This window comes from Sturnira hondurensis, unplaced genomic scaffold (genome assembly GCF_014824575.4).
Source record: "Sturnira hondurensis isolate 20B ecotype Veracruz unplaced genomic scaffold, ASM1482457v3 Scaffold0016462, whole genome shotgun sequence".
In the NCBI taxonomy this organism is placed as follows: Eukaryota; Metazoa; Chordata; class Mammalia; order Chiroptera; family Phyllostomidae; genus Sturnira; species Sturnira hondurensis.
In genome coordinates, this window is record NW_028089093.1 from 11,092,578 (window position 1) to 11,108,777 (window position 16,200).

The 16,200-nt window shown below is 34.6% G+C and overlaps 1 protein-coding gene across 4 annotated transcripts in view; it reads right to left on the reverse strand.

Moving 5' to 3' along the window:
- CD36 (CD36 molecule (CD36 blood group)) overlaps positions 1–16,200 on the reverse strand; it is an 81,542-nt gene that overhangs the window by 11,876 nt on the left and 53,466 nt on the right. For all 4 annotated transcript variants that reach the window (XM_037066165.1, XM_037066164.1, XM_037066163.1 and 1 more), the window contains 5 exons: positions 8,790–8,950; positions 4,364–4,511; positions 3,795–3,974; positions 2,446–2,537; positions 37–83 (listed from right to left, as the gene is read on the reverse strand). In XM_037066165.1, coding sequence (XP_036922060.1) covers positions 37–83; positions 2,446–2,537; positions 3,795–3,974; positions 4,364–4,511; positions 8,790–8,950 — 628 coding nt within the window. The remainder of the gene's footprint in view (positions 1–36; positions 84–2,445; positions 2,538–3,794; positions 3,975–4,363; positions 4,512–8,789; positions 8,951–16,200) is intronic.

The window sequence follows — 16,200 nt, forward strand, 5'->3', positions numbered from 1 at the left end:
GGTTCATTGTGGTTATTACAAAAGAAATGCTCTTACCTGTACCATTAACCATGTCACAATAACTTGGCCAATAATCGAGAGTCCTTATGAATAAAAAGAAAGAAAGAAACAAACATTCTCATTTCAAGAGCATTTTCTCATGTTACTTCATCTATTATGATGCAATACTTCTGCTAAGATAAAGTTTAGGTGCGACAAACGCTTAGTTTAAGAAATGAGCCCTGGCTGGTGTAGCTCAGTGGATTGAGCGTGGGCCTGCGAACCAGAGAATGGCGGTTCGATTCCCAGTCAGGGCACATGCCTGGGTTGCAGGCTGGTTCCCTGCAGGCCAACTCCCAGCAGGGGACGCACGAAAGGCAACCATACATTGAAAAAAAAAAAAAAGAAATGTTCTAACTCCTTCAGTCCAAATTTTCTTTGAGGTTTTTATCTCCTTGAAATAGATTAAGTGCCTGGTACCATTAAGTAGCCAGATTATAAAATAAAAAAATTGCTTAAATAGAAATAATCCGAAATAGACACAGTTCTAAAAAAAGAAAATGGAGAAATGCTGACCAGAAATTCAGATCTCTACTTAAGGGATTTTTTCCCATTAGTAGAAATAAATTATTTGGTATTACATTGAGTGTTCAAACTGAATAGGAGGAAAATATTAAGTGGTAACTGATGTAATCTCTGTATGAGAGAGAAGAAGGGAATGGGTAGGAGGAAAGAAAGAGAAACAGATGGTTGATCAACAGAGATAAGAAACATGTAGATAATCAATTTATATATTTGCCTCCTTTTAACTCTGGCATGAGCTGGCATTAAGGTAGGACAGAGTTTATTAATTTATACTGAGCTGTTTAGACAATATTGAAAGCTATATATATGTGTGTATATAAATGTGTGTGTGCATATATGTATATATATGCAATAAAAAACATAGTAGTAATAGTTTCTCTGTATCCTCAGCTACCTTTGGTGATGGAAAAATGTTTTGTTTTGTTTTCTTATTCCTAACATATGAGCCAGTGAGATATCAGTGCAAGTTGATGCTTCTTTTTAAAAACAGAATAAGCTGTCAATCATGCTCAGTGTTGCTGTGACCAGTTAAACAAACCTTATCATCATCTTGAACTGATGGGAAGTTCTTACTCCAATTAGAAGCACTTAGTAACCAGAGGGGAGGTGAGAGGGGGGAATGGGGGAAGTGGGGAAGAGATTTCAGAAACAACTGTAAAGGACACACGGACAAAACCAAGGCAAGGTGGAATCAGGGTAGGGAGGCAGGGATGGCTGCGGGAAGAGTGGTGGGGGAAAATGCAGACAAATGTGCTTGAACAACAATAAAATTAAAAAAAATAAAAAACAAAAAAGGAACTCTTAGCAACTGCCCTCAAAATCTTGCTATAATATTGAAATGGAGAAAATGTTCGTGTTCCTTAATATATAAACAGTGATATGGTTTCCCCTGAAATGAACATCGAGAAGTGTTTGTTTTGCTCTACTAGACTTTTCTATAAAAATATGCGACTATGGACTCTTTAGAAGAAAAAGTACTACACTAGTGACTATGTAACTATTGTAGTAAATTTTTATGTAGGGACTCAGGTGTGAGGAAATGGTTATTTAATATTAATAAAAATATTTCATTGCTTTCAAATTTGAATATTTTTTCAGGAAATAAGTGATTAAAAGCATATTTATTAACTTTGAGGAGGAGAAAAGCCTCTCTTCCCTGATATTTATTAGGGCTCTTCTTATTTTACACGAGTGATAAATAACTCTTATTTCAGCTGCACAGGCAGGACCAATGGAAAGAAAGACAATCATGGCTATATGAACATGTCCCATTGCATTACTATTTTAACGGAGACATGCTCTCTATTTTCAAGTTCGATATGTAAATTTGAAGACTACTTGAAATGCTAATTTTTACATTTGAATTGATAAGCATTTTAAAAACTAACTTACCAAATAAGAACTTATTTCAAGAAATGTTTGAAGGGGAAAGTTGCGTGGATGCATTAAGCTTTTATCTTTATGGACACATTAGGTCATGACAATGAAATGAACAGTTTTTACTTGATACGCTGAGTAACAAAGTTTAAAAGACCCAGTAAAAATATTTTATACCTACTAGATGATCAGTTGAGGTATTGATTTTCTCCCTTTTTGTTTTGTGGTTATCTACTTGGTCAGGTGCTCCATAAGGCTGGTTGTGCAACCGAAATGGAAGTAGTCCCTTTGGAGTTCTCGTTAAGAGAACCTGTGCCCTAGTGTGCAACTAGCTGGTCACTCTAGGGTTAACGCCTGGCAGAACAGGAGTCTTCGGGCTGAGATCCAGGCAGGTCTGTTTCGTGGGTGAGTGTGCTGTGCCTTCCCAGTGAAGTGAACACCTCTCCTGCCTTAGAGTACCTAGCAACACACACACACAAACACACACTTAACCTGGATACTTACTTTTTACCTTTGTAAGTGTCAATTATGGCAACTTTGCTTACATTATCTTTCCCACTGAAAACTGTATAAACTCCATCTGCAGTGTCATTGTACTGAAAAGACGAGGAAGAAATACCTTTCAAACAACCCATACTCTCCAAGTTATAAAATATCTAATTAACTCACTTTTGCGTTTTTCAAAGACTGGTTATTCATGATTATTTTATATGATTTAAAACATATATGCAATGAAGTTTTAAAATTATTGGTCTTTAACATGTTAAAAAGAGAGAACATAAAATATGCCTAGAAATACATACTAGATGCTGAGATAAAGGGAGAAATCAATCAGAAGTTTATATAACTCAGACCCTGGTGCTCTTTGTCATAATTAAGCCAGCCAGACAATTTTGATTACTACCATTTTATTGAGGTGAGAGAGCATTGAACAAAACCTTTGAGAACAATGATGGATTTCTAGGGGGAATTCTGAATGCTATGATCTCGAATAAGTAGTTACCAAAAATTAGGTATACAAAATTAAAAACAGAATTACCCCAGGAAAGAATTATGAATAGTTGAGTTAAAAATAATAACTGGGTCTCTGATCCCTTAAGGCTGTCTACAATGATACTTAATTTTAATTGGTAGGTAATATTGTAAACATGGACACTATGTGGAAGTAAAATAACAGCAGTGAACTGAGAAATAGAACGGATATCACATAGAATGCCAAATCCTATTCAAAATTCCAACTCAAGGGTCAGCTTATCCTAGTTCAAAACATGAAGCTGTAGCTAAGTCTATCATTAAAGTCATGTTTTCCTTAATGTACAAACTGCCATTTCATGACATTTATATGCCACCAGAAGTTCTTATTAAGAAACTCCATAAAATAGGACATTTTATCAATCTAGTGTGTGCAAATTTAGGCTTTTAAATTCACATTTAAACAATTTATAACAGGTGTAGAAAAGAAGAAACAATAGAATGAATACATTTAACACAATAAAAATATGGTATTAAACTTGACTTTTTTTGAGAAGGTAAATTAAAGCTGAAAATAGTGCTCAAAGACTCACTAGCTTATAGTCCAATTTTAGACAAATTTCATATTATCAAACAAGGAAAGTCTAATTAAATCTTAGCTTCTTAATTTTCAATTTAATTATCAAATTTAATAGATAACTAAATTTTCTGAATTTAGAAAACTGAAGCCATGTGAGATAAAGACTTTTTATGAATCAGAATATATATTCCAAGATAATAAGCAGGGTTAGCACACTAAATTATAGTATTATGAATTTCAAATGCCATTATTTTTATCCAATTAAAGTACAATAATATCAGCATTCATATTTGGTACTCACAGGAACGAATACACCAACTGTAACAGGAACAGGGTTCGGCACAATTTTCAAGAATGGGTCCTCATAGCCCCACAATATTTCTTTCACAGTTCTCCTTTGAAACATACTTGACTTTGACCTTTTGATAAGTGAATTCAGTATCGATTGAACAAACGCATTTGGATAGACATAGGGTATAGCCTACAAAAAAACACTATGTGAGACACCATATTTGTAGTATTAAATACTTAACAAATAAATAGATTAAACACTACAATTAAGTTTAATAAAATTTTAAAAACTGTATCTCCAAAATTACTCTCAAATCTTGCCAGAACTTAAAGTAGAATTTGTCTAATCCCTGGATGAACACATTTGAGTGCAGTTTCAACCACAAGGAGAAGACATTCAAAGCCCCATTTTTTTAATGTTACACTTTCAGTGGTTGATTCAGTTGATTATTTCATCTTTTCTAATGACCAAAATTTAATTTATATAGCAACCTAGGAATACAATAAATAGTATCTATTGACAGTTCTAATAATAATTTTAGAGTAATTCAAAAGAAGTAATTCTGTTTGTCTACTCACAGCTACAGCCAAGTTGAGAACAGTGTAAGTGTCATTCTCTGATCCAAATGACAGTGACGGTTCAAAGATGGCACCATTGGGCTGCACAAAAGAGACCGTGTTCCTCTCAAAGTCATGGGTTACGTTTTCCTTGGCTAGATAGCGAACTCTGAAATACAAAAGTAAATAAAATTCAAAATTGCTGTTTTAAGTGAACATAAGTTCTCAAATGCTATTCATTAGTGCAACATTTTTTTAGTATGTAGGCTATGTCAGAAATAATGCTAAACAATTAGGTTCGAATGGTAAAGATGTCAATGCTGAGTCTCTAGCAAATTAGAAAAGGGGGTCTTAAATTTGCCCAGCAGGGAGAAATAATATGAGGAAATACAGAAGTTTACACAGAGTCCATGGTAAAACACAGAACAGGGACCGATCCAGGCTTGGCATGGGCATGGTACAGATAAGGGTCAAGATACATTTTGTAGCAATTCCATGTAAGAGGTCTGGATTACAAAGAGAAATTCAGGTCGGTGAAATAGGTTAGAAAGTGGAACATAGAAGGTAAGAAAAACATGGTGTATTTTTAGAAATTCACATGATTGAATTTGGTTGAACTATAAAGTGAGAGGAAGGATAACTTCCTTGCTCAGACCAGTTTCCCTCCCCTTCCCGTATATTAAATGCTGATTAGTTCTAAGCTCTTGGCTCTAACATCTCTAGGCTTCAGAGTACCAACTACATTTTATAAGTGTGTTGAAGAGTGAATATTATGGAGAAAAAAATTTTAAGTTACAAGATGATCACTGAGATGAAATAATATATACATCATTCATTGCACTATCACTGAATGTGTATGATGTAAGGTGAGTAGATAACTAAGGTAAAGACTGAAAAAAAAGGAAGTAAAATGTAAAAAACAATACTCTTTGCTTAGGTATAATAAAAATGTAAATTTCTGTAGGGTATGAATTATGAGTGTATTGTGACCTCAGCACAATGCCTGGTGCATGATAAGTTCTTATCAAATATTTTTGAATGAATAAATAAATTAATTAATGGGCTTCATTCTTTCAAAAGAGAACTGCCCCTGCCTGGTGTGCCTCACTGGGTTGAGTGCCTGCCAGCCTGTGAACCAAAGGGTCACTGGTTCAATTCCCAGTCAGGGCACATGCCTGGCTTGTGGGCCAGGTCCCCAGTAGGGGGTGTGTGACAGGCAACCACACATTGATGTTTCTCTCCTTCTCTCCCTTTCTCCCCACTCTCTAAAAATAAATAAAAAGCTTTAAAAAATAGAACTGCCAATCATCTAGAAATATTTTATTTTGGATATAATTTCATCAAAACTTTATTATTTATTCTTATTTAGGTTCTGAAGACAAACAAGAAATATAAAAATCTAAAACAGCACCTAGGACAGTTTATTACTAGACAATTACTATTTTCTTCTTATGTAACTGTTTTTTAAAATTATATTACATATTATTAACATTTAGACTTGAAATACTACAATCTTCAGGAACATATATGTATCTGTATTAGCTAAAATATTTTGACCTAAATGCTAGAGCTTACTTGCATTGTACTTATAACATTATACCAGTAGATGGCGCTCACTGAGAGAAAATCCTTTAAACTGAGGCTTGTTATAAGAACGTGCTTTTAAAACAAGAACATAATCAATCATTTTTTTTGTTGTTTAAAAATTACAATGTATACAGGTTTTGGAAAGCATTGGCTAAGAAGGTCAAAGGAAGAAATTCCTGTTGTATTTTGCCTGAAAGTGCTTTTCTTGTATTCCTGCCCAAACAAAGTAACTTAAATAAAGAAATAAATAAATAAATGAAAGTTTGATCTGTGACTACCCTGAAGGAACTACTAAATATTCATAGAGATTATAGAAATGGTGTAGATTGGAATATATGTAATTAAGGTTTCAATCCAGAAAATTGTATGCTTTGACCTATGTCATGTTTGTCAACAAAGTTTCATGAAAGTCACTTTAAGGAGCCATCATCTAAATGAGCCTGTGATTCTGCATGAGAAAGAATACCCTTCTACACGTCTAATTTACACTGGATTCTGAGCATAATTCAGGAGGAGGTAGGGTCATGTGAACAGATGGAAGGTCCTCAAGCTATTAACTTTTTCTGAAACGTGGTTTTCCCATGGTGTGCGGCATCCTAACAGACACCAGTGACTCAATTTTGGTGACATGGAGACCGGATGACCCCAACACCAGAAATCCCTGTAACATTGTTACATAATTAGAAGATTATTGTTTATAAACGTTAATTGCAAATCCATCTTCCCTTCTTCAACCATCCCATCACAGCCTCTACAAATGAATACAGTATCTCGAACCCCACCCTCCCCATTTTGTCCTTTACAGACAGAGGTTAAAGCCTCTAGGAATAATACAATACTTGTCGGCTATCGGAGCGGGACCAACACTAGATTCAATATCGTGACTGTTTCCCCATATTACGAGTAAAATCTGTAAGGTAAAAAAAAAGAACCTCCCCACAAACATGTAAAAACATAAACAGAAAACATAACTTTTCAAATTCTAACAATTATTCTCTTTCCTCACATGTATTCAATTAATCAGGTTATGATTTTTAAACACTAGTATTTTAATTTAAAAATTGTTAATTTTTAAATTGAATGGATAGATTGTATAGGTTCTGCAAGTGTGGTCCCACAGCTAGCTGTTAGTTCACATGTGGATTCTAGATTTTCAAAGGGACACATCATAGCTATAACATTTTTGTAGGCTTTTGATAGTAACATAAAACTATAAGCCCATGAAGAAATAAAAATACTTTCTAAGGTAAGCTTTTGCTTTCTAATAACAAAAGCCAAGTTTTTTTGGCGGAGTTGTAAATAGTCACGGACATGACCACACAGACAGGCGACGCGGGGCCCCCACTGTGTTGTGGGCTATCGCAACAGGCTCCACCCTCGCCGCTCTCTTACTCCATTAGGTTTGGGGTGTGAGTTGTCCACTGAGAAACATAATGCATAGAGAGGAAAACCTTATACAATTATGGATGGCCTAAAACAAAGAATGTGCTTAAATTATGAATTGTAAAAATGATTAAGATATATATTTTTATGCTAAGAATTGATCATGTTATATAACTAATTGTAAGCCTTGAGGAAAAATCATATATTTGTATACCAAGTGATTCAGTGGAAATTAATTGTGTTCCCATGCGGATCTGTAAACACACACCTGATCCTTGGTGAAGGTTAGTGATCTAGCACTTCATTCTCTCCCATTTTTTACTTTGATAGTGGGGAAAAAAGATAGTCTATAACTTAATCAGGAGAAAATATATACAAAAATCTAGGAGTCACCAGTTTCTAGGTCTGTGTGAACATAAACAAATCACATCACATCCCTTGGTGTCAGTTTTACTTAATTACAAAATGAAAAGTTCTGGCTAATTATTTCCCTTTCATTCTAATAGCCCAAGATGCTGTTCGAAAGTGTGCTAAACTATTAGGAATGTAGGATAAAGATATAGCATATTCAGTCTCACTACTGGAAAAATATATAATAATGAATACATAACACTGAATATGTAATACATAATTCATATTTACATATGTAACATATGTATTTAAATTTATTTATATATTTACTTACATAATATATAAAAACATATAATACTGAATTAATAGAGCCCTCCATTTGATGTGGAAATTAGATTAAATAGAACTCTTTTGCCGGCACTGTAGTTATGTAAAATAAATATAATGCTGTGGTTCTCAAATTTGAGTGTGTATAGGAGTCACCAGAGGGGTTTGTAAAGATTATTGCTGGTTTCCAACCCAAGAGTCTTTGATCCATTTGGTATGGTGTAGAGTCTGAGAATTTGCATTTCTACTAAATTCCCAGGTGATTCTGATGCTGCTAGCTGTGGGACCACACTTGCAGAACCTATACAACCTATCCATTCAATTTAAAAATTAACAATTTTTAAATTAAAATACTCCCGTTTTTAAAATTCTGAGATTTTTTCCTATTGACCATGCATATTTCATAGTTGTTGAGAATATATTCCAAAAGTTTAAAACACCTGTAACTTCTTAAATGCAGGACAGTTATTTGATGCTAGTCAATTTATACTAAAATCTGTATTTCTTATAAGCATCAAATCCTTACATTAGGCTTTTATATAGGATTTTAGTATATTCAATGTATACCATTAAATATACTAAAATATTCAATATTCAGTATATACTGTTGGCAAGATAGTATAAGTGCATTCCAAAATATTCAATGTACACCGTTGACAAGATATTATGAGTGCATTCAATGTACACCGTTGGCAAGAGAGTATGAGTGCATTTCAAATTAGTGGCATTTATTAATGGAAGTCTTTGTCACAGATCCATAGGATCCACAGAAGAGTGATTCTTCCTTGTGGGGACTCACCTGTATGTGTAAGGCCCCATTTGCTTAACCTTAATATTGCTGCTGTTAAGTATCACTTCATCTGGATTTAGCACATCATAGATCCAAAACTGTCTGTAAATATCTGTGCCTGTTTTAAGCCAGTTTTTATAAGCAGTTGTACCTTCTTCAAGAACAGCTTCCTATTAAAAAAGAAAAAACCAAGTTTGGGTTATTTCTTTGTAGTAAGGAAGGTCACTTCTGGGCATTTTAACCTTTAGTTAGCCAATGAAAAGTCCATGCGTAAGTACCATGTACATGAGAACCTTTGCAATCTTGCCACACACTTGCAATAGAAATATATTATAGCAACTTCTTTAGTTAACCTTCTACACAGAGAATCTGTGTGTAACACTACACACGTCTGTTGAGCTTAAGGCCAACTATTGGCAAGCCTTACGGAGGGACTCTATGGCAATATTGCAACAGTTAGTAACACAATTTAGTAAGCAAATTTTATTAAAGCTGTTCCCTAAAAGTTCTTAATCTGGTAGAACATTCCCTGTTTTCCTGCCCTCAGTGCTTTGGATTGATGAGGCAAAACAGAAAAACTGAGAGAAAAATCTAGTGGTAATGGAAGCTTTTGTCTTTTCTTTAAACTTGGACACTTCAAGAGATAATCACTTAACATTTATTAAATTAAGAAAACAGATGCTTCCAAATTAAAAAAAAACAAACACAAATATGACTCCCCCACTTCAAAATCCTGCTCAGTACGGCTTTCCAAACCCTCAATATACTTGCAGCAACCCAATGGTACTTTTCCAAAAATTACAACAATCTAATTAATTTTTCAAATCCTCACCTGAGGATATATTTACTGATTTCAGAGAGAGAGGAAAAAAGAGAGGGAGAGAGACATCGATGTGAGAGAGAAACATCAATTGGTTGTCTCCCATACTTGCCCCAACCAGAGATTGAACTGGCAACCTAGGTATGTGTCCTAACAAGAAATCAAACCCTCAACTGTTTGGTGTATGGGACAATGGTCTAATCAACTGGCCCCCACTGCCAGGGCTAATTCATTATTATTAGACTACTATGTTTTAAATAAAAGTATTAAATAAGGAAGTTGGTCTACTATTCTTTCATGAAATCCATTAAAAATTGTTGATGCCCTTATGTAGTAGAAAAACAATGCCAATGGCAGAATCAGAAACCCTACATTAGAAATTTGTTCCTTTTTTAAGAACTGTGGGACTGAGTGGAAAGTCATCAAATCTCTCAGGGTCAATTTAATTTTCTGTAAAATAAGGAAGTTTTGTTTTTTTTCTCCAAATTGCCTTTCACAGCTTTCCCTCTCTGAGCCAGAAGCTATTGTACTTACTGCCAACAAACGTGATTTTGTAGCAGGCAGTATTTCCAGTTAAAAACCTTGGACCAAATGCCCAGATGGAAAGCTTCAACTTACCTTGGTGTGCTAGAGGAAGAGGAAGAAAACTATGTCACAGAAAATGACCCTAAAGCAGCCCACCAATATACAACTATCTGATCTATTTGTTTCCTTCACATGGAAGCATCAGTTCATAGAATGATGGATCAGGAAAGAACATCAGATATTATCATCACATTTTCTACGAGAACACACTGAGGCTCTGAGAAACCAGGTGGCTGGCTCAGAGAAAACTTGGGCACATCATAGAAGAATCACACTGAGAATCCCAGGCTCTGACCCTTAGACTAATCCTCTCTTACCCCACTCTATTACTTTTTTTTTCTGTTCCCTCTGTATGCAGTTGGTCAAAGTCAAATTGACTTTCATATCTTCAGGAAACTTTGCTTATTGCTTAAAGCAGAGGAGGTAATTCCTTAGAGAAGAACACAGCACCAATCTGAAACACCATTACAAAATCCTTCTATTGCAATCATCTACACTGGGTATACTGGAGTTGCTGAAGTGTTAGTAGACCCTATTACTTTTACAACCAATTGTCCTTGAAAAACTTCCACTTGGTCACAGAAAGTCTGATTTACATACTAATAAGCCCAATATTAAGACAAAATTACCTATGGATAATGTAGTATGACTATTCTTCTAACTGTAAAGATGTTTAATGAGGATGTTGAAGGTGAAATCTATACAGAAGCTGAGAGCTGTATTAATTTACCCGTTTCAAGAGACTTACATGCACACATGAACCTATTCATCTACATGCTACTCTCACACGCTAAGAATCTTAAGGACTAATGTAATATCAATTATTTAACATGTACCTCTCCAGGCACATATTTTATTTTAGTTCTTAATGAAGGAAAATCAATAAGAGCTTACAGAATTGAAACGAGACTGTGATAGAATGTTCTTGGCAGGACAGACTACATCCCTAACCGTAACGCATATGCATTTAACATCAGAGGACCTGGTAAGCGTAATATGCCTTTTTTCTAAGAGCCACAAGTCACTTTGCCTTAACCACTGATCTGATGATATTTTTATTTTTTTAAAGATTTTATTTATTTATTTATTTTTAGAGGTGAAGGAGAGAGGGAGAGAAACAATGTATGGTTGCCTTTTGTGCATCCCCTGCTGGTAGTTAGCCTGAAAGGAACCGGCTTGCAACCCAGGCATGTGCCCTGACTGGGAATCGAACCGCGATCATCTGGTTCGCAGGCCCGCGCTCAATCCACTGAGCTACGCCAGCCAAGGCTTCTGATGATATTTTTAAATGGCAACATTGAAACACAAACATTTAAAGTACATGCATTGAATTACCAACTGCGAAAGTTAGCATCATCTAACCCCATCCATTTTTTCAGAAGTAGAAATGGGTCCTAGAGAAAACAGACCTCTGATTCGATAACATATAACAAATTAGTAGCTGATAATATAGAAACCAGATATTTTTACGACAATTTTGTGTAGTTTCCACAGCATCATGATTTGTTTAATGACAAAGAAAAATATTAAAGTAGTCAAAATAGGGATTCATTTCCTCTGGTCCCAGCACTACTCTATGTATTAGGAAACCGTAGAGCCGCTCCTTGACTACCAAGACTTGTGACTACTAAATATGTCACAAGTACTTTTCAAAAAGAGCAAAAGATTTTACGCCCTTTGTAAATTTAAAAGGCCTTAATTTTAAACTGGATTTGCACTATCTATCCTATTTTGCAAATCTTTCACTAAATTTGAAGTATGAAGCTGATCATTACGTGCCCAGAAAAAGCAATGTAGTTTAAGATTGTCTCATTTGGTTGATGTGTGCATCAGTATCTGTCCCTGATTTTAAGCACAGGGACTACTCAGCCACAGAAATGGCTGGATTCCAACCTGAAGACATATGTAGCATGGCCTCCAGTTGGGTTTGAAAGACATTGACCATGAAATTTCTATTCTGTTTCATTAATTTGAAGGCAGATGTTTATGACAGGAATATCTTCTATCTAGTCACATGCTTACTTGATTATTGCTATTATAAGGAAACAGTACTATGCAGCTGACAATTTTAGTATATGCAATGATTAAAATGCCTTTGATATCTTCCCATGTGTGGAGTATGAAGGCATAACTATAGAAGATATATTGACCCATTTCTCAAGGATATTGTAAAACAGTAAGAAGCAAAGAATCATGCATAGCAGATTTTAATCTATGAGTTAGATTCCCTTATCCTACCCTCACTCTGCCCAAGCACAGTGGCTTTGTCCCTCAAAGCATAGAGTGAAGTGGTAAAGAATGAATCTAAGATGCTATGCGTTTGATCCTCAGTTCAGTCATGTACTATTTAAACTCAGGCAGGTAATTAAATTATTTTGTACCTCAGTTTTCTCATCTGTAAAATGGAGATAGTAATATTAAACCATATGAAATTAGTACTTCTGAAAGTCGGAATTAACTGAATATAGTTTAATTAAATAATTATCCTCATAGTTTGTTACAAGTGTTAATAAATATGAACTCTTAGAATAGAGCTGACACTGTTAGCCCACGTAGCATTAAACATAATATTCATTACACACATCAGCTATTATTGCTATACAGATCCTATCTATTCTTTAGAAGGAAAATGCTAATATCATTTACTCCCAAACTGTTTTAACTGATTCGTTTGTATTACTTACCAGCTGAACAAGTCATGTGACAATAACTTATGTAATACCCTGTGAAACTTGTTTCTCTACTACTTAATCATTCTACATTTGTACTCCAACTAAACTGAAACTTCCTTAAAAAGCAGAACATATTGTAGGTAATCTTTTTCTCCGCACTCACCAGCACAATTTGCTCTGTTAGAACCATTACAAGCAATTTCCCCGTGTTCAAAAGTGTTTCTCATTTTCACATGCATGTATGTGTGTGCACTGGGAGAAAGAGAGTACGTTAGAATATTAGTGGTGCCAAGTAAAAAACTGGCTTTAGTCTCCGATTATCAAGTTATCAATTAATACCCAGGGTAAAATGTACCAAATCTGATTGAATTAAGCCTTTCTACAAGTCCAAAATTAGCCTGCTAGAATGTATGTAAGAACCTAAAATAGGAGACTTGTATATTTGTCGTGAAAAGTAAACTGTGTTGATATTACACTGGGCTAAAGGAAGAGAATTATATATTCTTACCTGCTAGTTCTTGAAACATTGCTTTTAAGTGATTTTACTATTGTTAAAATAAAAATAGTTCTAGCATTTAATCAATTTTCACTGCTATATTATTTTAAGATTTGTTTTGGATTCTTTCATGTACTCATATGCTGTCATTAAATTTTTAAAAACTATGTTCTTTTTTTCAATTTTTATTTTTTCAATTTTTTAAATTTTTTTATTTAATTCTTGTTCAAGTACACTTTTCTGTCTTTAACAACTAATACATCAGGCATTTCTTTTTGAACATTTTAAATACTATAAAAATGTATAAACTGCCCTGGTTGGTGTAGTTCAGTGGATTGAGCGTGGGCCTGCAAACCAGAGGATCATGGTTCAATTCCCAGTCAGGGCACATGCCTGAGTTGCAGGCAGTTCCCAGCAGGGGACCCACGAGAGGCAACCATACATTGATATTTCTCTCCCTCTCTCCTTTCCTTCCCCTCTAAAGATAAAGAAATAAAATGTTTTTTTAAATGTTCAAACTATTTTATTATATCTAGAAATAATATAAGCATATGTTATGAAATTAATATAAATGTAAATTAATTTATATCATTAAAATATGATCTATTGATTCAAAATTATAGTCATTTTATAAACATAAACAGCTATTATTTTAATTTACTTTACTAAGCCGTTATTACAAGCTACTAAAAGTTATTCTTTTCAAGAACTGGAAGAAGAAAAGGATGGTAGAATTAAATGATGATATCATTGAATATTAGTCTTCTAATAGATAAATAAAAAGAAAAATGTATTTCCTTCTTGGTGTTCTATAGTTAATATAATAGGGAAATTAAATTAAAATTTACTTAAAATTATCTATGTTACACAATATTTACTAAATTTTTATCAAGCGATATGAACAAAGTTGAGTGGCAGATTATCTTGTAAGTGGTGGCAGAACTTTGACCTCTTTCGAAGTGACTTGGTAGTTTCCATATCTGTGGGAGCTTAAGCCATTGACTTTCAGTCTCCCCAACAAGGCCACATAAACATACTGACTCAACACAAGTCTATTAAGAACCACAGGAGAGAATGTTGATAAGAAGGTTTTCTGCTATAATGCATAAAAAAAGCATAAAGTCCCTAGAAAACATTCCGTGTAAATAACGAGTGAAAAATATATGTATGGCCCTGGCTGGGTGGCTCAGTTGCTTGGAGCAGGTACCCTGTGCCTCCAAAGGCTGTGTGTTTGGTCCCTGGTCAGACCAAACAGACCTAGGTTGTGGGTTTGATCCCTGTTTGGGGCCTGTATGGGAGGCAAATGATGTTTCTCTTTCACATTGATGTCTCTCTCTCTTTATGTCTCTCAAATCAATAAACATATCCTTAGATGAAAATTAAAACACACACGCACGAAGGAAAATGAGCTATTTCAGACCATTTCAAATTCTAGTGTCAGAGTGCCATCTTTTAGAACTGGAAAATACCACAGAATTCTGACTTTATAGTTTATAAATAATAGCAATATAAGATGATTTTCTGATATTTTGCAATTAAACACTTTAATTCTTTTTAATGGTGCATGTGTACAGGTAATAACTTTTCCAATGTGCTATTAATTAAATGAAGAAAATAATCTTCAATGAGTTTTAATGGTAAACAAAAGCCTGACCAGTATGAAAACTTGTGTGAGATATTCGTAAAACAGCAGCATTAACCTAAGTGCTGCTGAAGCTGGTGTAAGACACTTGGCTCTCTGAGTTTGTACCTAATTCAGACATTTGACTTTTACCATATGCTGAACAGATGCATATTCCAGTCTCATTAAAAATATAGCTTTGTAATACTGAAGAAGAAAAGAATCTTATTTAAGCAAAGGAAACAGTCCCAATATCTTTATATGAGTAAAATTGTCAAGCTCAACATGGATAATAGAAACGTGAGATGAAAATCGGGCTCAGTTGTAAATGGGACCACAGACCCTAATCATCGAAGGGATTCTGATAATGGCTTGTGTCAAAAGGTACATAGTTGGGATACAATGTAAACTATTTTTAACAGGTTTTTGGAACTTATTCTTCTCTCAAATTTCAGTTTTGTACCCCTTCCTTCTTCCAGAGCCTAGATTCATACTATTCCCTTTGGTCTTGTAAAAAGTTGCACAGAAAGCCCTCATTTCAAAACAAGAAAGGAAAACACTCTATTCTTTATTTCACCCCCTCTTTTTTTACCCTATCCTACTGAAATTATACTCCAAAATCTTAGTGGCCACGTTTTAACCACCATTTCCTTAATTTTCTTCTGCCTGAGTATATTTTATTCTCTTTCCTGGAGTGCTGGTTACCTATTAGCTGCCAAAATATTACACTCTTGTTTTTATTTTTTCATATAAAATTATTCCTTTCCCTTTTTCGTTTTGTCTTCAACCACCAAATTACGCACAAATCATATAGTGATTTCTCTGCTCCTTTGTCTCTACATTCAAGCTCTCTGGCAAGCAAATGTACTATTCAGTTTTATCTGTAGTCTGTACAGTAATGGTAAAATCTATCTGAACTCTGCCCTTTGAAATAGGCACTGATGTTCATACAAAACTATTCATAAAATCTCTGTGTTGTAGTCTCCTAAGGTGTACATTTCTCTCAGTAACTTGACTGGGTATCATGTAGTTTTTACTCCTCTCTCTTCTAACTTAGTCCCTCCATTCAAACAGCCACTGCATCTCACCACCCGTCAGTTCTTTCTATGCTCTGTATCCCACCAGAACAGACTGGCTTTGTTACAGAATGTGCGAAGATTAAAGGAGAGTCACATATGCTCCTTGAAAGTGGTCACACCCTACATAGTTCTTCCTTGTTTCGCTCT